At 40.9% G+C, this 22,722-nt stretch overlaps 1 protein-coding gene across 1 annotated transcript in view; it reads right to left on the bottom strand.

The window, feature by feature from the left end:
- Positions 1-650: 650 nt before the first annotated feature.
- The window catches only part of glceb (glucuronic acid epimerase b), a 72,361-nt gene continuing 50,289 nt past the window's right edge, over positions 651-22,722 (bottom strand). The window contains exons 3-5 of the mRNA XM_017703506.2: positions 20,049-20,554; positions 8,761-9,000; positions 651-7,057 (exon numbers count right to left, since the gene is read on the bottom strand). Coding sequence (XP_017558995.1) covers positions 6,033-7,057; positions 8,761-9,000; positions 20,049-20,541 — 1,758 coding nt within the window. The 5' untranslated portion in view covers positions 20,542-20,554 and the 3' untranslated portion in view covers positions 651-6,032. The remainder of the gene's footprint in view (positions 7,058-8,760; positions 9,001-20,048; positions 20,555-22,722) is intronic.

Raw genomic sequence — 22,722 nt, 5'->3', positions numbered from 1 at the left:
AGTGACAAGTGATTGTACCTTTCAAGGTACGGAATGCCACCTTTTTTCGGAGAGTGTATGAACACACAAAATATATTTTCATTATTAATGCACTGAGGGAAAGTCCTTAGCCTACAGCGGTAATTCACGTCCATGTCATTGTCATGACAGAAATTAAAACACTCGGTTTCACGCCTTTTTTTTGTTGTTGAGTAAACCCAAATACTGCAATGATTTTTACAGCTTTTCAAGAGGAATCAAAGCACCACGTGTCACATGGGTGTGAAAGCGAAGTGCAACACCGGCGTTACATGAATGTGAGAACCAACTTACGTTTGTTACACAGACAAGAGAACAATGCGTTACATGGTTGCTACATGGATGTAACATGGATGCTATGCCCACATTACACAGCCAGCAGCACTATGCTGCCTGCTTTTTATGCTTTTGCCACCAGTGGTGTATACTTATAAAAAACAAACAATGGATTTTGGTATTTTATCAGTCTACCAAAGGACTTCACAACAGAACAATAAGAATTCAATAATAAAATGATCAATATTAGTTCTATCAATACTAACTTTCAATCTTCTACTGTACTGATATTTCACTTCCACCCCTAGAAGGCACACTTATCATGCTGGAGTCAAATAATTGCAAGGGAACACAACTAAGAAAAATGCCTTTATTTTTCAACTTTAAAAAGCAATTTAAAGCACAAAGATTGAACTCTTATATAAACCTTTTTTCCTGCATAAAAATGGTGGCATGTGCACATTGTGCTTGCATTGCAAACTCTGTCCAGCCTGTTGGGGCTCTAGCGGTCTCGGCCGTCCAGCTCAGCGGTTTATTGCATACGTCACACGTGTGACGCCGCACGTGTCTGCTTCCAGGACCGTGCAGAGGAGGAGGAGAAGGAAGAGATGAAGAAAAAAAAACAAAAAAAAAAAAAAAACACACACACCACACACAAGAACACAAAAGAACCCAAAACATAAAAAATTACACAGTGAACCACAGTAGCAGCTCTCAAAAAGAAGGCGTTGCACGTCGTCCAGAGAAAATGAAAATAATTAAAAAACAAAAGAAAGTACGATTAGAATAAATTAACAGAGGACACTACAGTTGTGCTTTAATGCTGTTTGACAAACAGCTTACCCTAATGCAAACAATAAACCCCTTTCAATACAACATAGAGTCTCATATGAAATGTAGCTTCCCATGACAGATACGCTGCCCTAAGCTTCTATTTATGTTTCCCTTTGAAATATGTAGTATTGAGCGCTAACCAAAAAGTTGCACACGTCCCCATAGACAGCTGTGATTACTATAGTCTCCTCTGTTTCCCTCTTTACTCTATAGAAATCTAAGCGTATAAAACTAAAGAGTATTACAAGGCATTTTCCCCTGTGACTGAAGGCAAGTTTGCCCTTGTACACACATTCCTATTTATGTCATAGCATCTCTCCATTTAAAAAGAAAGAAAAAAAAAAAACTACGCTTCTCTGTGGATTTCAGCACACATCACTTCAAAAAGGAAAACTAACAAAACTAAAACTTTAAAGACTTTGGTATGAACAAAACAAGCAATACAGTCCCTCATGGTAACTTTATCATTACTTTCCCTTTTATGAAATGAACATACTGCTTTTTTTCTTCTCTTTTATGTTGTCCCGTTAAGTGACGAGTATGAAATGTGCATAGAAGTATTCATGAGATAAATGGTTAGGCTAGAACTCTGCTAAACATAACTGAAGGAAAAAAGAACCTTCATATAGGAAAAAAAGGCTCTAGACAACACCCGAACCGCCCAGCCAACAGCAAGCAACGAACTCCTAAGTCTGCTGAGAAATGTCCGTGTTTCTTGTACAATCCTTCCTCAGCTTGTCAGTGTGTCTTTGTTAAAGTAAACGCAGGTGTTAGTGTCTGCTGAGTAAAGCGGCCACTGGGCAGTATGTTGTGAAAGAATACTGCATCTCTGCATGCTGGCAGACCATGGCACCGGGCAGAGCTCACCAGGGTAAAGGTCCTGCTACTGAGGTCAAGAGGCCTGCGCCTCTGAAGACCATAAGATGAAGAGATCAAACACACAAACACGCACACACTCTGGAAAACATTGTACTTTCAGCTAGTGTAGGCTAGGCTAGGCAGGGCTAACTCAGGAATATTGGAGTTATTTATCTTTTATCAGACCAGTTTGCAACACCTGTTTAAAAGAATGCCTCAGTGTTTTTTAAACTGAAGTCCATTTGCCACATCTGTAGTGTACATTATGTTTCCTTGGCCGGTAATTCCGTAGTGTGCCCCTATTCTTAGAAAAGACCTGTAAATTCGACCTAAGCCACACTTATAACAGAGGTCAGTGGGAAGCTGCTGAATTATGTGAACAAACCTTTGAAACAAGTGATTATATTTAAAATTATTGACACTTACGCTACAGGTCCTCAGATGACAGAACTTAATATGAAGTGTTCCCCTGCTAGGTTACTTTTATTTTACCTAAGGTTTTCAGGCATTTATAGCGATCAATAATGAACTGAAACCTCCAACGTTTTCAGTTTGACATAATTTGAAAATGCCTGTTGCCCTTTACATTTTGTGTAAATTTCATGAAGAATAGACCTCAAGAAACAGCCCAAAATGACTTGGTTCCATTGATTTACATTAAAAGTCAAGTTATCATTTTGGAGATAGTCCAATGCTGATGAGTTTCTATTTTTTTCCACAAACATCTGCTGATACAAATATGATTCTGATATCAGCCATCACAAAATGTGTATTTTGTATACATGTTTATTTCTAAAATTTAGCAACTGACCACTGACTAATGTTGTAAGTGTGATTTTGCACAAACAGGCTCTCTGTTTTTATTTAAAGATGGGAAACCATGGAAACTTATTGTCTGGTAATCAACCATGTAATATGCTGGAATTATTATTTCCATATGCTGAAAATGTATCTAATTTTAAATACAGGAGAAGAAATCAAGCTTTCCAACACAAAGACATTAATTCAGTTTTTAAGCTTAGTTGATAGTGGTTAAGCAATAAATAGTAATTGTTTGACAGGTTACTGGAAACAATTACATTTCTCATAAAATAAGGGAAATACCTGTATCCCTTGCAGGGTATTTCTGTGGGTGGTCTGTAGTGTACGGTACGAACAATATATTTCAGTTCAAGTAGCTGTTTCACAGGTGTTTAAAAAATGCCCTCTTGAGAACATGAACTCAGTTTATGATGTAAACTGATGATTTAACATACAGACGAGAAAAGGAAATGGCTCGTGCTACAACATCACAATCATTAATCAATAAAATTCCCTTACATATGGCCAATTAAGTCTGGTCATTGCAAGAAGGCTGTGTAAAGAGAAAAAGGAAAGAAATAAGTAAACCATCCCATAACCCCAGTAAACTATCATAACTGCATTTGTAAAAGCATTCTCACCACACACATGCTATGCAAGTAAAGTGCATGACCAGTTTACACAGAATCCAAATGAGGTTTGAAGTCACTGATAGGAAGTTAGCTCTCATTCCTTAAGTCAGCTGCTCTAGCACTTTGTGTCATTCTGACTGTTGTCCTCAGTGTTTTATGAGGACTCCCCCGAGTTCCCTCTGGTAGCCTGCTGCTCTTAGTATGTGGTTAAGGTTTATGGTTCTTGGTGTTGGGGAATGACAGCAAATGGTCAGTTATGCTACTAAGATTTTTACATACAGCCCCAGACTCTGCAGTAACTTATTCTGATTTAGAGGACCAATGTAAAATTCACGGACTCACATTGTTGCTACTGAGGTTTACAACCCTAAACAAACTTGTGGATTTAAGACTCAATCAGTTCAGAAAATTTGGCTTTGGTAGAATCCTAGAAAGACTGTTTGGATTTCTTTTCATAGATGGAGTTCTCTTCATAGTATTTCACATTCTTCTGTACTAGAAGGCCTAAAGGACAAGAATTTAACCTTGGTAATGATTCCTCTATACGTTCTTCAGTAAAGCCCAGATTTTGTTGTTCTGTGCTTTTGTAATTCAATATTCAAATGAGAAGGACTCATGAATGAGCAAATTATGACCTCCATGAGTATTACTGCATGAGAAAACTTGGAAAATTCAGCATCATTTTAAATTCTTACCATTAGAGCACACTTCTTGGTGACCATCCATAACTCAGCACAAACGCATATTGATGGTTTGGCAAAAAAAAAAAAATCTTATTTACAAAATTTTCCACTTTGATCCAGTACATCTAGGGCTAAGACATATTTGTAATGTCTTTGCGTCCAAATTTGGCTTCTTAAAATTAGTTAAGAGGCTAATGTTGCTAACAAACACGAAGTCAACAGTCACCCAAAGCTTTTCTGTAAATACATCCCCAAAACTTCTCTCAACCTCCAAAAACCTGCATACTCAGATCCCATCAAAGTGATTCAGGACACAGTATGACTTGGTTAAATTATGAAACTGAACAAAAACTGCATATAGCATATGCTGGAGTTTGCCTATTCAGACAACAAGGTGTTCGCCAAATTCCACCCCCTCTGTGCCACGAACCCCTCTCCGGTTGCACGCCCACACATCTCTCTGGCAACATGGATGCTAGCATATATTCTGTTAGAAAATTCAAGATAAACAGCAGAAATTGTGATTGTACTCTATAGGATCGATATGCCTGCACGATGTTCACGTTAAGGGGTGACAATTCAGCACAACAGTTCTCGTCTAAAATAGCTGACCGCTGCGGTTAGCTTGAAGGCCAAGTCTTGTTTGTTTTAATAGTAAGTCATACTTTGTTCTAAACTACAAGTCTACATCACCTCAGTGAAGACCTGGAAGTGATTTGAGAAGAAGTTTTGGGCATATATTTACACAACATATTTGGGTGACTACTGACGAAGTGTTTACTAACAACACTGGCTGCTGAACTAACAAAGCCAAACTGGGACACCAAACATGTCTTGGCTGATCAATCACATCTGGGATAAGTAAAAAAAAAAAAAAAAAAAAAAAAAAAAAAAAGTGAATTTGGTCCTTATCAATCCATTCCTTTAAAATGCAGTTCAGACAGCAAGCAGTGGATATTATACTTCAAGACTGTACCTTTTGAAAAAGACCTGTTTCTCACAGCTCAGTGCACTCAGAAGGTCCAGCTGGACCTGGTCCAAGCAGGGCTGGGAGGATGCAATTTAATTGTGATGCCTGAGGTTTGTTACTGAGGTGAGGACCTGGGAGACTCTGGCATGGTACTGGGATATTGTTGGCTAGAAAGGAGTTGGGAGGGTTTCCTTCCGCTCAACCACCAAAGACTAAAGACTGAAAGCATCTTAAAACATGTTCTATTAAAGATGCTGGCTCAAATTTATGATGTGTAAATGGCATCTGTATCTTCTTAATGTCATCAATCCAAATAGGGTTTAAAGTCATTTTTAGGAAATGAGCTTTCAGTCCTCAAATGTAGTGAATAATGTTATTTGTATCTTACTTTTGTCCATTTCTGGCACAAATATTGTTACATTTTGCGGAGGTCTGAATATCTAACAGTGTTTATTTGCCTATCCCACCATGCTCCCACAAGAAGAAAGAGAAAAAATTGGAAGAAAGTTGTGAGAGTCATTGTGTTATCCTTAATCCTGACTGAAGTGTGTCCAAACATAGCTAATCTCACTGGGCACATCTCTCTCTCTCAAACCAGGAGATTAAAGAATACCCCACTCCATTCCATCACATACACACACACACACACACACACACACACACACACACACACACACACACACACACATATACCCACCCTGCAAGCAGTCACATTTGTACTTAATTAGAACCTCTAGCACAGAAATGACAAGCACTGCAATTACAGTTTCAAATCCCCCAAAACCCAAGAGGTCATCCATAGCCTGTGGCTAGAAACTGTGGCAGGCTCTAGCTATCTGGCTGCGGACTTTAACCTCAGTGCCAACTGCTCAAGCTAACTCTGCTCTCCCACATGGAGCCAAACTGTTCTGGCTGAGTCCTGGGGGTTCTGTTTTCTGACCATTGCCCATTGCACTGGCTCTAGTTGTGCTTGGCTCGGCCACCTTTCAGGTAGCTTTTCCAGCGCTTGACAAAGTCCCTGAAGATGGGGGAGTTGTCTATGGAAGCAAGCAGCTGCAACTGGTTGATGTGCGTGGTGTGGTAGTCCCAGCGGGCCAGGTTGGGCGCAATGCCCAGCATGAAGTGGCGGAGGTCGTAGATGGTGCCCGAGCCTGTGTCGTACAGGGGCACCATGGCTTTGAGGGACTCCATGCCTTTGCTGTACAGCTGGGCTGCCTCTCGCCCATCCCTGTCACCCACCGTCTGGGCCAGGTCGTACAAGCCAATAAGTGAGTAGATGAAGCCATTGAGGACGAAAGAGCTAGGCGTTGTGGGATATTCCTCATACCAATCGTACTTGTTCATAAACACTGCTTTTACCCCATGCTGTTCTGAGGGCAGCTTGTAAGGGCCCGTGGCTTTTAGGGCTGACTTTAAGTAAGTTTCATCCTTAGTTAGCAAGTAGGCTCGAACTAGAGTGGACATGGCTTGACCCTGTGCCATGGCTGAGTACCAGCCTGGCTCTAGGGGCCGGAAGCCCTCACCTAACTTGCGGGTCACCATGATGGGCCACCCGCCCCGCTCATCCTGGTTGCGCACCAACCAATCGCTGGCGGCAAAAAAAGCAGCCATGTGCGAAGTGGTGGAGATGGTGATGTTGTCAATAGCTCCTCGACCTCGGAGTACAAGCTTGACCACACGCCGCGGCATGGTCTTTGTGGCTTTGACCGCTTTGGTGTTGGACAGGCCGATGCCCTTGCGGAGGTCGGTGAGCAGGTCACGGGTGACTGTTGTCCACACTGTCCGCGGGCCGATACCATAGGTGATGTCTCTGTCTTTAAAGGCGATGAGCTGAGTGGAGGTGATGTAATGGATCACAAACGGAGGCCCTTTCTCTGTCGTTTCCAAGACAACAGACACGCTTCCATTGAATGTGAATTTTATGTCGAAGGAGATGATGAAGTCCTTTGTGTTGCTGAGAGGAAGAGAGATGCCCTCTGTGTTCTCTGTTAAAGAAATTTAAAGAATTCTGCTGTTAAAACACTTCAGCTAACAATTTCTCACTTTAACAAAGCACAAACACATATTTCTTCAGTGTCTAATTGCATCAGAATTAAGTCTACAGGCTGCTAGGTTCACATGTGTCACCTTTCCCAGCAGTTAATTAGACTGAGAGGAAGAACCAGGAGAGAAGACACATATTTGGCAGAGATCCTAATATGAGAGAGGAAAAAAATTCTTTTCAAGTGCGCAGAAGTGGTGGCTCATCATTTCTTCAGAACAGACAGTACTGCAGTCCACATTAATAAGCTTCTAGCTGGGCAAGCCTCAAACAGCCTATCATCTCTCTCTCAATCTAGGCCTGCTGAAATGCACACTCAATGTCTTGCCCAAAATTCAGCTTCTTTCACTATTAAGCTTGATTTATACGCAAGCATCTGTTCTTGCCTGCTGTTCCCTTATTCTCTCGTAACTTCTAGACCAGACTCAAAAGAAAAAACGAAGAGGCTTCAGAGCTTTTTGCAGATAGGGGAGAAAAGAGCTTGGAAGAGGAAAAAAAAAGTCAGGGAGAAAGATAAGGGATAATTTCAAGAATTTGGTGGAGCACAGTCTGGCTTTTATATATAAAATAAACTAATATATGTCCATTACTTAAAGCAATGCAGAGAGTAAGTGGATTTGTACCTCACTCCTCTGATCACCCTCAGTCAATAAAGCATCAGTGGAAAACAACAAGAAGAGTGACCATAGTGAAAAGTAAAAGTGGTGAGAGAAACAGAAATATGAGAGAGCGAGAGAGAGCGAGAGAGAGCGAGAGAGAGCGAGAGAGAGCGAGAGAGAGCGAGAGAGAGCGAGAGAGAGCGAGAGAGAGCGAGAGAGAGAGCGAGAGAGAGAGCGAGAGAGAGCGAGAGAGAGCGAGAGAGAGCGAGAGAGAGCGAGAGAGAGCGAGAGAATGAGCATTAAAGAGACTGGAGCGCTGGATCCAGTGTGTCCCAGCTGGCCCTGCTCAAATCAATGCTCTAGGTGATGACACCAATTACTGCTGGACAGCACAATAGCCCAGCTAATTCTAATGGCTATTGATTAGATCAGTGCTAAAAAGCCACACTGTATTATTAACAACAAAATACATATTGGTGGCCAACAGGGGAAGCAGAGAGCTGGCGCTTCCAGCAGAGGAGTAGGGGTCCTGGCTGATGTCTGGCTGGGGTGTGTTGGCTTTAACAGGGTGTAGATATTGATTTTGTGGAGGAGAATATAAGATGCACTGCAAAGCTGCTGATTGGGGAAATAAATGAAGACAATAACCAGAGGGGAAATTACAAGGAGAGGCAGAGGGACCTGATGAAACATGCGGTTCAGGGAGGAGCTGAGGTGACAGAAAAAGTGGAGAAGGAAGAATAATGGAGCAGAACAAAAGTGAAGATAAAACAAACAAACAAACAAACAAACTCATATTGTAATTCTAATTGAATATAATGCATTCTAAGATGATTATAATACATTTCTGACACAAATTTACAGTAAAGGAATCAGAATGAAAGGCTGAAAGACAAATACAAAACCTTGGTCTCTTTTAGTGTACTCTCTGCTCTAAAATAGCATTGAATAGAACAGAAAAAGACAAAAATATAGATGAACACAAAAAGAATATAACAAGAAAAACAGAAAGGGAAAAGGGTGCTACAAGGCCTCCCTCTGTTGGTACCTGGGGTGCTGAATTGACGGACAGACGATAAGCGGGTTTTGTCATAGCTCCCGGTCAATGAGCAGCCTCTGGGCACGCTCCATATGCTGGGCCTGCTGTCCCGTTCCTCAGCCGTGTCATACACCTCGACATGGGGTGGCCGCTCCGTCAGGTTCTTACTGTAGTGGCTCAGGCCATACTGTGCTATCTGAATGGCATAGAAATAACCCTGAGGGCCCCACTGGGTGGACAGAGGCACTCCTGCAGAGCAGAGAGAGAGGGAAAAGGAGGGCGTTTCAGAGAAAAAGGTGAAAGACATTTGTCTTCTACCTTGAAGTCATCAAACTGAACCATATCAAATAGCTACACATCCTGTTGTGACTGTTTACCAAACTGTTTTACCTCAATAGTCACCAGGAAAAGAGCTGATCCAGTATGCTACAATTTTAGTCTTACCACCTTAAACAAAAGCGTCCATATCCTGTTGAATCAAACAGAAAAAACAACTGGTTTTGATTTTTGGAAATGGTAATGTAGAAGCAGGGTCAAGCTGATATGAAAATTTGTGGCCAATTCAGTCCAAAAACCAATATCAGCTGATTTATAATTTATATCTTAATATTATACCCTAATAGTGTTAATTAAACATTTACTCACAGACATGACTGGCAGTTCACAGTTGTCACAGTTCTTAAACTCAAATAAACAGAAAATTACAGTCTCAAATAATAGAAGGACTGCTGCACTGGGTGTGAAGCTAAAAGTCATTGCTGTAACTACTTCAGTTTAATAATTCTTAGTATTCTTACTTTTCATTAGTTCTTCAATTAAATGCTTGGGACAAAGTTGGGTTTGGCTACATTTTACATGTTTTGTTATTTTACGATTGTGTTCAGATTTAACAGTTCAGCCGGTAATGCTTTCATACAGTTACAGAGCAGGTCTCATATTGAGTGCACTCAATAATCCAATCATAATCGGATTTCTGCAGTTATCTGATTATTCAAACGTATACAGCAAACTCTGATTTCTCAGAATGCAACAAGGTCTAAAAATTAGATTGAGAAATCAGATAAAGAGAGCTGGATTTTAACTCAGAAATCAGAGTTCTTAGTGCATGTAAACTCTTAATCTGATTACTTTCAGATTTCTCAGTCTGCACATGTCTGAAACAGACCACAGTACTGGAAATAGGAAAGCAGCACTGCCCCAAGACGGGGGCAAAACACTTCTAGAACAGCACTTAAACCAAACACATGCTTGATGAAATGAAGGATTTAAATATTCTGTATGTTCATGGTATCAGATAAAGTGGTGTGATGTGTGCAAAAAAAAAAAAAAAGGCATGATGTTTGAGCTTTACATGTTTTACGTCACATCTTCTGTGAGTTTATTGGCTGGTTGCAAAGCAGAAATCTGCCTGACTCGTGAAGACCCGGAGTTTCTTCATGGTCTGATTACTCAAGTGCATATAAATACACTGAATGGATAACTGACAACATCTGATTGATTATTAAGTGCACACAAACACACAGAGTTCTCCAGTGGCACATCGGGTAAAATTTTGCAAAGTCTTTGAGAAATCACATGTTCAAATACTGATGACATGGTGACCACATAAGTCACTAATTGTAAGTGCATCATCAGTAATATTTTCATTGATAATGATAAAAAAAAACAATACCGGCTGAAATTATCAAGCTCCAAAGCCACATCAAATGCAGCTGACCAAGGCAGGCGTCACAGGCAGTGCGAGAGGAAACAGTGCAGCAGGCCAGTTGGTGCTGTTGGCCAAGAGTCTAACCCCAAGGAACAAACTATTGCTTACACGTTTCTCCTCAATTCCTCATATTTGTCTGCTTCCTTAAGAACAAACAGGACTTCAGACTATAAAGAGCTATAAAGCAGGAGATTATGCTGCGTTTTCATTTTCACTGAAACATGGCTGCCCAACACTAAGCCATTCAGCTTAACCAGATAACTTGAGTGTTTTGCACTGCTTCAGTGTTGCATTAGCTGCACTAGTAAGTGCCACACCAGTGACATAACGCATAACATAAATAGAATTTAAGCCATTATACAGGATGAAGCAGTATATCACCCACTACTACCTGACTACCACAACCAATCAATCAATCAAAAACCAATCAAGTTAAATCACAGCAGAGGAGACTGTGCAGTTATGTAACTCACTCAGAAGAATTCTCATGAGTTTGACCGCTACCAGTTACTCCGGACTTTGTGAGAGATAGAGGCTGACAGTGATGAGAAAGCTGAGGGTGAAAGATCACCTCGTCTCATTCACTCTCAGCAGAGGAAGAGCTCCACTTCTAGCTTTAGTGCTCTGTTCCACAGCACAGGCTGCCAAGGCACACGGCTCAATACCGAATCAAGGGCAAGTCACAGCTATACTGCAGCTTTATAACTTGGTTTGAAGTTTTTGGGGGGGGGGGGGGGGGGGGGGGGGGGAAGAGAGAAAGAGAGAGAGAGAAAGAGAGAGAAAGAGAGAGAAAGAGAGAGAGAGAGAGAGAAAGAGAAAGAGAAAGAGAAAGAGAAAGAGAAAGAGAGAGAGAGAGAGAGAGAGAGAGAGAGAGAGAGAGAGAGAGAGAGAAGCACATACATCAGAGCAGAGACACAGATAAATGGACCAAACAGCAAGCAAACACACACACTCTAATGAGAACCACTGCATTCCTCAAGGCCATTTTTGTGCTCACATACAGGCTGTAAGTGGGACCCACATGAGGAGTTAAACGGAGGCCGCAGAAGCAGCGTCTGGCCTAGATTCTATTCAGAGCTCTCCATTTGTCCACTACAGGAGAGTTATCACTCAGTCTAGGAGAATCTCTTTCTTCCTCACGCTTCTTTAGTGAACCTGAATTTTCCCCATTTCTTTCATTATCCACCTCTTTCTCTCTGTCTTTCGCTCCCTCTCTCCTCATTTAGCGACACAGCCTGGAGTACGTGTATGTGTGTGTGTGTCTTCTCTCACTCTCCAGCTCTGATAATAGGCCATCTCCTTGAGCTCCCTGCTCAGGGCTCTAATGTCTTATTACCTCTACATGAAGTGCTGCTTTTGTGTCTGAAACACAGCTTGCATTGAAAATAAGGAACAGAACCCCATTATTTCACAGCTGGGGTTTCTCCTTGTATGATTGGGCAAACATTGCAGACTCTTGACACACATACATACACACGCTTTCCATCCCTTTCTGTTTCTCTCCGTATCTCAAATTTCATAAGGATAACATGCATGAAACCCACTCCGCACGACTGCTTCCTACTTAGCACTGGGGCTGTCACTAGTGATCATGATAGTAATCAAGTAATTTACCAGTTATTTTGATTAATTTATTAAATATTTAGAAAACAGTTTTGAAAAATTGAGCTTTTATGGCATTCCATTCCCAATCCATAGGCATTTATAATGAGTTCTGCACCACTAAATTCTTATAGAAAAATTTCCAATAAGCACTGTCATCATGCAAACTGCTAAATAAATACAGCTGATTGAAAAGGCCATTTCAATTGATTTTGTTTAATCAAGTTTAATAGATTAATCATTATGACCCTACTTAGTACAGTTACAAAGAAAACTGGCAGGCAAAAGCAGTCTATCTAATCCTAATCTACATTTAAATGTTATGTAAAATACCATTTTCTTAGAACAACAATGATCGACAACTCAAAGCAGGGAATGAACACAACTACTGAACACACACATGCACACTTAAGAAATGGCACCTCCTTCTCACCTTTAATGCATGTGCTTTGATAACTTGCTTCTCAAAATAACCTTGCCACAGATACTGGAGGAGAAGCAGGAGAAAACGTTTTGCAACCTTGAACAAGCCCCTAAAGGTCTGAACACGCACACGCATCCCACTGTAGTAATTAAAATAGAAGAGCTTCTAAAAGCACACAGCAGAATCATGAAGAGCTCACAGAGCCCACAGCTACAACCCATGAGTAATGGAAGCAAGGAAACACGGTAACATGCCTGCGCAAATCGGCCCAGGACGAAATGAGAGAGCTAAAGCAATTCACACCCTGTCGCGTTCAACCAGCCGTCGGATTTATCTCCATTTAGAGACGGCCAAAATTCTCAATGTAACACAAAGGATTACACTACAAACCTGCCCCTTCAAGATAGCATGGCGGAGAGCAGAAAGCTCGGCCATTTACCACACTCTGAACATGCCTGTGGAAATTTGCTGAAAGGAAGGTGAAGGAATAATGTCACACTCTCTAAAAAGAAGAAATTGCAACAAGAGAAGAAAATGGCTCAATTGCGAATACTGGTGAAGGGTAGCATGGAGTGAATTATGTCCAGCTAGTAAAGTTTTGGCTAGGAAGGTTTTCCTTCGCAAAACAAAGTATATGAATCTGCAAATGATAAAGAATGGTATTCATTCAGTCTCTTTCCCCATCTCTACAAACTGTAGGCTACTTACAGAAAGCCAATTAAGAAGCTGTCAAAAGCAAGAGTTTGGCAAAGAACCAAATGTATACAATTTTCCCCTCACATCAAATACAGCTGATCAGCCAAGATATGCATAGTGTCTAAAGTTTGCTTCTTTCGTTTTGTGTAGCAGCTACAAAGCAATAGTAACTAGTACAGATGCATTGATGCAGATACCGATACAAAGATTCTAGGGTTTAAAATATTTGAGGCTTATTTCCGTATCAGCAAGTCACTCATGGTGGTATAACAATGTGCAAACTGCATGCATAAATACCCACAGAAACAAACCTTAATTTTACATCTCAAACAGATTTCCTTACGTTGCTTCTGATATAGTCTTAGCTATAAAAATGGTCAAAAGTATGATGTGCTATGGATGTTCATAAGTCATTTTATGCAAGTCTAAGTTATGCTTTGAGTCTCTGAGGTCCAAGTCAGAGTTGAGTAAAGTCTTTTTTTCATAAAGTTTTTAATAAGCCTTACATTTTTTTTGTAATTGTTTTTGTAATCAGGTTAAACCTGCATTTTTATTCTAAAACATGCACTACAGTGTTTTATCTTGGCTGCAGTTACAGCCTTTTGTCGGAGACAAAAAAAAGTTACATCAATTCATTGTTTGGAAGTTATCTGCAACAACAAATACATCAACAAATGACTCTCACCTCTGCATAACACATTTTATTACTTCTAAATCAGTTAGCATTGGTTTGAAGTAGAGCCGTCAGTGCTGACTGATATCAGTTCATATGGGCAATTAAGTACCCATTGTTTTCATTTTCAATTAAACAATGACACACTGTTTTATTCATTACAAAATGATTTTTGGAGAAGGATAAAATAATTCCTAGATACCCATAACCACAGTTCTGCAATTAATCCACTACAGAGACTTCTACAGTAACTCTAGGACAAAAGGCACACAAAGTATTTTGCAAAGCTGATCACAACATATTCCGGTAATAAAATTAAGCTGATGTAATTCTGGTACATCTCACAGACATGGTGCTAACAGAATGCAGATGTTTGCATGATCGCTATGAACGAATAACCCTTGAAAATCAAATATGTGCTCTCTGTTGGCTGATGGCTGGATAGGATGCTGAAAGCATTAATTCCTTGTGGTTTCTGAACTGCAGTTACGCACAAAATAATCATACTTCACTGCCAACTCCACTCTCTGTATGATGCAATTTTAGTACACTGTGTGGAAAGTCTCCAAGAGTGGAGGATAACTGATGACTGTGATTTAGACCGCACCATGCATTTGAACCGAAAAGGAAATTATATGAGGAATAACCTCCTAATACAGCAACAGAAAAGGTGTCTCCCAAACCCAATAAACATTAGTCTCCTTATATGCACCCCTGAATTATTCAGAGGGTATATACTGTCGCTGGAGCAGCAGCACCTTTCTGCTCAGGCAACCTTTACATCGCCCCCTTTTGATCTGCATGCTTACTGTAGCGCAGTGTGAGGTGTGTAGTGTGACTGCTCTGTCTGCAAATGGATGATTGAAGCAAAGGTCACGAGACTCAGAGTGAGAGGCAAGCCTGAGAGTCTGAAGGACAAAACAGCAGTAAAAAAAAAAAAATAAAAAAATAAAAAATAAGAGAGAGAGCCAGTCTGAGTCATTTGGCAGTGTCTCTGTGTCTTCCGGTAAGAGAGGAGAGCAAGACAGCGAGAGCAAGAGAAAGAGCATGAGAGAGAGAACAAATAAATGAGCCAGCTAGCCAGCAAGTGACCAAGAGATAAAGAGAGGGACAAAGAGAGCAGGGTGCAAGGAATCAACAGGGTATGAAAGCTAAAGAGAGACAGAGAAAGCACAAGAGCGAGAGAGCACGAGAGAGAGCGTGAGAGAGCGTGAGAGCGAGCGCGAGAGCGCGAGCGCGAGAGGACAGACAGATAAGGCTCAATGATCAGCCCTATGCGAATTGCACCTTAGCTACTTAAAAAAATGAACTACTGTGGTCAATTTTACTAGTCACGCCCAGACATAATTACTGCCAGATCTGTTTAATCTAAACATCACTTAAATAGAACCTGTCTGGCTATGTGAAGCAGCTAGAAGGTCTCAAAAAGCAGCATATGATGCCACGTTCACAGAGATTCAAATACAGATGTAAAACAAAGTCACTGGACCCTACCAGTCTGGAAAAGGTGACAAAGCCATTGCTAAGGCTCTCTGACTCCAGCGAACTACACAGAGTCCATCTACAAATAAAGAAAACTTGAAACAGTGGTGAACCTTCCCAGTAGTGGGTGGTCTACCAAAATATCAAAAAGAGCACATCGTCACCTTATCCAAGAAGTCACAAAAGAACCCAGACAAACATCTAAAGAACTGCAGGCCTCAGTTAACATCAATATACACGATTCCACGGGCCATGCAGGGCCAAAATGGCATCCATGGGAGATCTACAAGGCGTAAATCATAGCTGACCAAAGAGAACACAAAGGCTTGTCTCACATGTGCCAAAGAACATCTAAAAGACCCCCAAGACTTTTTGGACAATATTCTGTGGACTGATAAGTCCAAAATGGAACTTTCTGGAAGGCATGGGTCCTGTTACATCTGATAACACTGCAGTTCACCATAGAAATATCGTACCAACAGCCAACATGGCGGTGGTAGTATGATGATCTGGGACTGCTTTGCATCTGCAGGACCTGGACAAATTGTCATAAGTGATGGAACCATGAATTCTGCTCTCTATCAGAAAATCCTGAAGGAGAGTGCTCGCCTTGCTTAAACAGCCAGTTTATACCCAAACAACATCCAATGAAGCCAAATTAAAACAATTCTGCAAAGAACAATGATCCAAAATTCCTCCACAATGATGTAAAAGACTCATGGCAAGTTAAATATATTAAATGTATTAAAATTAACTGAATGATCTGAAACATTTCGTGTGACAAATGAGCAGAAATCAGGAGAGGGGCCAACACTTTTTCCCAGAACTGTAGACAGAGCTAGTCAGACAAGTGTAAGAGAGGGAGAGACAGCTGGGCTAGACACAGAGTGAGTGTGAGAGACATGCAGAGAGAGGCAGAAAGCAAGAGAGAGAAAAAAAGAGGCAGACAGAGACGGTAAGTGAGGTTTTAAACAGCCAGTGATAGATAAATGAAAGGGGAACTGTGATGGAACGCTGTGAGCGCCATGCTTGGTTACTGCTCAGATGAGGACAAAGAGAAAAAAGCATGTTCAAATGTGTCTCTTGGACAGCATGACAACAATGCCAAAGGACATGACCAAAAGAGCAGCCAGCAAACCACCCTGAGCAGCCTCTCTTTCACTCCTCCATCCAATTTCTCAATCTCCCTCCTGCTCTCTCACCTCAGCGAAATAGAAGAAGCATGTCTATACAAGCATAAAAGGTTTCTCCATTAAGTTTGGGGTCACAACAATCAACTCCTGTAATCTAGCCGAATCAATCCCAGTTTCATTTGCTTAATGTAAGTTCATTGATGGTCCATTACTCATGAGAGGCTAGAGGTGGATTACTTAAGCTTGGCTTCCAGGAAAACCCTTACAGTGCTACTGGGCTAAATGACTATTAATGGCCACCAGCAGCCTCTACAAGACTCCGTGTTCTCTTTTCCTCATCTTTCTCTCTCTGTCCCTTCCTCTCTCACTCACACACCAGAATGAAGTGTTACTGACAGCAGTCATGCCAACAATAAACGTAGCGGGGCATAATATGATGTTAGCGATACTGTTATTGTGATGTTATGTCATGACTGATGACATGAGTATCCATAATATTAGCATGCTGGCACATAAAATTAATTTGAAAAAAATTGGGGTTAAAAATTGAAAACGTTTTAGCCACCTCTGCTGGCGCAAATGGAAAGTGCTGTAAATATGCAGAGAATGTAACCATAATTGTGCTGTTGTTCTGACTAATTTAAAAAAAAAAAAAAAAAAAAAAAAAAAAAAAAAAAAAAAAAAAAAAAAAAATCAATTTCTATCAGTGTCTCATATTTTATAATAATTTATTGTGCCTAATGTCTAATTATTTATTGATAAATTTAACTGCTTTTGCTTGATTTGTTTAATTGCTTATTGTTAGACTTTTCCTGTTTGAAATTCATATTGTACATTGGGAGACATTGGGTTTCTATTGTAAGGGTGGGAGATAAACACGAGTCACAAATCCTTTTATGCACATAAGTACACAATTATTCACACATGCTGGTAGACACACGCCCAAGAGAAAGACCTGTCAAAAGCAGAGGAGCTGCACATCAACTCAAACAACAAACTAAGCCAGAAAACCGACCGCACTAGCTCCTTTGAGAAGAGAAATTTTGTAAACAACACATTAAAATCTTAAAAAGAACAATGTTTACCTTCTACTTCTGCACTCATGTATTCATTTGGGAGACTGGAATTTTTGGCAGCTCTTTGCCACAATGATTCTGTAAAAGGCAATATTGAATCAGATTTCTTATGCATTGTCTGGATGGAGTCGACATGATTTCTTCAGAGGCCAATGTCTCATGAGAGAAAACTGTTACTTTCAGCCAGTGCATATCATTCAGGTCAGAAATGCTCCATTTAAGAGAGATTTTAGTGATGTGTAAGACATGGTTTCACACCCACCCACATGCCAGTACACTTCACATTTTAATTTGAGAATGTGATTTGGCTTTCAAGGAATCTGTGTAGTTAAACATGATTGCATTATTCCAGTGGCTGGAGAAAAACCTTAATGCTCCCAACCAGGGTCAATTCTTTTGAGATGCTTAGCATCAAAGCTTTTAAGGTGCTCAATATTTACTGTTTGAAAATTTAGCCACAATACTTGCTGAATTTAACCGATTACTTGACATATACCCAAAACATCCTTAAATAAATAAACAATCAAACCTGGAATTTGCAATCACTGGAACAAAACCACCAAACATTGTTGAGCAACTGTTATTGAACTGCCGGATTAAAAGATTCAAGTACCTGGTATGCATTTATCATAGCTGTAGCACTTCAACCTTCAGGAGATTTGCCATCTTCCTTTGAGAGTGTTTATTTTAGATGAGTATGGGAAATTAAACACATGCCAATGTTCTAGAATTTCATAAGATAAGCATTATGGATGCAACAATACACTGATACAAGTTTCACTATAGTTTAATCACATGTCAACTTGATTTTGCTGAAATTTATCATGAACTGAAACAGAACTACATGGGGCTGACCTGAATAAAAATTAAAATACTTAATATTTATTCCTTTTAAATATTCAGCAGCTTTGTCTTTCTTTTTTCAGGAACAGAAATTGGAGTCTAAACTATAATAAATTTCATCCGCAAAAGGATTTTAGTTAGAACAGTGACTGTTCATATATGGAAGGAGATTAAAAATAAATAAATAGTAGCTGGTTTAGTTGAACACAACATAAATCCTTGCCAGGCATCACCTCACCTAAGAGTCTAACATACTGCACCGCTTTCAACATGGCCATTCAGGCTATTACGCAAAGATGCCTCCAAAAGAAATCATGTTTGGCAGCACTGCAAATTACTGGACGTTAACCAAAATGCTCAGTGCAAAATCTGCAATAAGAAGACCATGACAATTTTAATAAATAATCCAAAATATGAGTATAATGATCCTTATCCAAGTACAGCTTGCATCCAATTCACTTTGCCTCTGACTCAGCTTTGTCACATAAATACTTCTGGTGTGAATATTAGCTGTTTTTCTCCTTTCTTTTCTAATTCAGCAGTTTTACAACAGGTTCAAAATCTCACAGCACAAACAGCACATGTGCAACTTTTTACAACATTTTCTGTAGGAGACACATGTTTCCTCCACACAGTACTACAGCACAAAGCTGCTCTGTAACTACCACAACATAAAGATCACCACATTACCCTAAACACTACTGTATTTGAGAGTGATTTTGATGGTGTGTTTGAGTACTTGTTCAGACATTTCAACAAGCAGCCAAAGCCTATAAAATGCTGTTTGAGCCAGCATTAGGGAGAGGATTCATTACACTGCAGTGCAGTATCTTCTGAAATGTCGCTAAATATCAACCTGTTACCTTATAAATCAGGATACCTTTGTCAGAGTCTAATGCTCCATTTACATTACAGCAAAGCAAGACAATTTTCACTTCGCCTTCCATTTATTTCTATAGACAGGTGGCAGTTATGCGTGGAGGAGTGTGGGAGTATCATGAAGCAGGTGGAAAGAACAATAAAAGGGAGATTTCTTAACTTTATGCAAATGAGAAGCGAGCCTAGAAGGGGAGCAGCTGAAATCAGTTGAAAGAAGATCAAGGAGAGTCATCTGTTCACATTTTTTAAAACACATGGATTTACTTCACTTTTATTTCAGAACAGAACTAGCCTACAACTCTGCTTGAACACCTAAACTTGCTTTCATTTTAGTGACACGCCCACAAAGCAGTCAACAGTCAGTCAGGTAAGCGCTTCGTTGTAAAGTAAATGCAGCGCAAGGATTACAACCCTAGTGAACATCATGAGGCAAGTTAAAATACACAGTAGAGCCATCACGATTAACTGATTAAAACCGATTGCTTAATTAAAAAAAAAAATTAACTTGCCAATACTTTAAAAAAAGATTAGTTCACAACTTACAGGACAACAATGCATATTTAAAATTCTTCCCCTGGCTATTTTTACAGAAAAAAGATTTTAATTTATATTTTCATATTCTATACTTTTTTCCCCCCAGTGTTCTTCAATTGTCCATTTTTATCATTTGACCTTTAAAAAAACATAATTACTTCATTAATCATCAACATTATTACTAATATAATTCATGGTGACAAACGGATGTTCTTTTCTTAATGAAAATATTAACAGACCAACGCACCTTCCACTCCACTGATGCACTTGACTCTGTCCCGCACCTCCACGTTGTACCCTTCGAAGGACATGAAGACTCCACTGGGGCTGTAGGGTTCTCTCTGAGCATACACTTTGGAGTAGCTGTGGGAGAACTCAAAGCGGTCGTAGCCGTCGTACTGCACCACTTTGCCATACACGTCAAAGTATTTCTCCATCCAGCTGAAGGGCAGGTAGACCTCGCTGCCCTCCCGCCGCCCTTTGATGGTGACATCATCATTGATCAGGCAGTCGATTTCTTCATATCGAACCCCTCCAACCACAGGCGGGGGCTCAGGGGGCTGGGGTTGCTGCTGAAGGCCATCCACTCTGGGGCTTGGTGGGGGTAGCGGGGCCCGGGGCAGGAAGCGTAGTGCCTTCTCATTGGTGCACTTGTTCCACAGCACCACGGTGACTAGCGTGAGCAGAGCACAGATCACTATCAGGGTCTTATAGTGGACCCGGGCCGCCAGGCAACGCATCCTCACTGCTCACCTGAGGGCAAGAACACACAAACATGCATAAATCGCATTGCCTCTATAGCACTTCACGTTCCAGTGACATTTCACGTTTTGCTGTTGACAGGCAATCAGTAATTCGTTTAGGCTGAATTTGATGCATATCTACATTATATTAAGCATAGTTTAAAAGGTCCAATCAATATCATTCCTCACTGCATGAATACTCAATGAATGAGCCCTGAAAGGAGGAGAAAAAAAATTCAATATCTGTCCAGCACCTTAGCATACGATTCCCAGAGTTCACAGCAGCATACTGAGCAGCTTACCGTGACGGAGAGCAGTGGAACAGCCGCCAGCACTAGTGAGTTATTATTCTGCTTGCTAAATTTGTCTTTGAAAGAGAGCAATCTGTTGCACTAAATGCAGACTAAGCCGGAGAGAAGTCCTAAACAGTTCGGGATCGTTTTTCACAAGCAACCAAATTACTGCAGCTCCTCTAACAGAGACCGGGCCAAAGTCACCCACCAGCCTCTTGCACCTCCAGCAGTTGTCACCAACACTTCGCAGAGCAACCGCTCTAACAGAGGAAGACGAACGGTGCGATAAAGAATTTCCAGCTCCTCTAAATTCATCTCCTTGCTGTAAAACAGCAACTCTCGGCAAACAATGCCAATCAGCAGGGGCGGCTTTCTCTCTCACATCATCTTTCCTGGCATTTCATCTGTCGGGCCTGGAATAAAAATCAATAGGCTTGAACAGCGCTGCTTCCCACCACTGCTAATTACTGAGCCTGCTGTGGCGGGGTAGACACGCCAATGACAAAGGCATAGCACACCAAAAAAAAAAAAAAAAAAAAATCATTACAGATCCGCAGCGTAGGCTAAGCCAGCCTAAGGTCAGGAGCCAGAGAATGAGCATCAATTGCACAATAGACTTGATCCATTTAGGCAAACAAGTGGCACTGTATGCACTAAATTAAACTGATTGACCTGGGAGGCTTAGTGAAGGCATGACTGAGGATTAACTAAAATCTTTACAATCAGAGGCACGACAGGAGTTTGTGCTGTTTGACAGCGCAGTGGCCTCATATTAACACGCAGTGGGAAAAAGATTTAGCTGTGCACGATGCAGCAATTCACATCTAAAATGCTCTCTGAAGGAGTTTGCTTTCCCCTCTGCGACAGCCCAAAGTCCTAAAATACTGCCTCATAAAAAAGGATCACTCGTATTTGGTGAAATGACATCGCATATAGAACGAAAGATCAGGGCAGAAAGAGTGCTCTCTCTCTCTCTCTACCTTCATCTCTTTCATTTGAAGCCCCGCTCTCCCTTCCCTGACTCTCCACCTCTTGCTTATCTCTCGCTCACCTCTGCTGAGGCTGCAGTGAGGCAGCACACAGCGACTGACTGCGCAGTGAAAGATAAGCAGCTCGTCTCCTTTCCGACGACTATAAATAATTTGATCTTTTTACAGCTTTCTCAGGAAAGGAGGCAGAGTTCAGACGCCACCATTTCCAACAGTGGAGGAGGGGGGGAGAAAGACTGCAAGTACAATCCTTAGACTACGCTGTCAGGGTTAGGCTGGGCCCCCACCATACAGCACCTGAGACAGCATGGTCTGGACCAGCAAGCCCAAGCTGATAGAGCAGGGCGCATCTGCAGCTGTGTTCGAAGATCATTTGTATTCAAATCCACTAATATGCAGGAGGTATGGCTGAGCTCTGTGTAATCCTGAGATCAGACCAAACTACAGGAGTGTCACACAGATGTAATCCTACCCATTTGAACAAGTTGCACCACGGACTCCATAGAAAGAAAGAAAAAAAACATGAGTTTTGTGCAGAGCAGCACAGAGTGAATAGATGGGGGCTTAGCCACAGTAATGTAGGCGTAATGAATAATTACATACTGTAGAAGGAAAAAAAAAAAGGCTGAAATGGGTTGAAATCCCCATAGCAGACAAAGATTTAAATGTTAAGGCCATGTTACAGTAGCTATTTAAATTAGGGGTGGATTGGCTCATTTTGGAACCAACTGGAAACAAGGTGTTGAGAGTGATTATGAAACAGTTGCTACCGACAGCACACAGGCAGTATATTATATATTATATGCCTGTGGTATCCATGTTAGGCAAAGGCTAACCTCAAAACACCAGCAACTCCATGTCCACTGCCTCGAAAACAAAGTGATTTTTATTTTCAC

The sequence above is a fragment of the Pygocentrus nattereri genome, chromosome 25 (genome assembly GCF_015220715.1).
Source record: "Pygocentrus nattereri isolate fPygNat1 chromosome 25, fPygNat1.pri, whole genome shotgun sequence".
NCBI lineage: Eukaryota > Metazoa > Chordata > Actinopteri > Characiformes > Serrasalmidae > Pygocentrus > Pygocentrus nattereri.
This window is presented reverse-complemented; position numbering and strand designations above follow the sequence as displayed.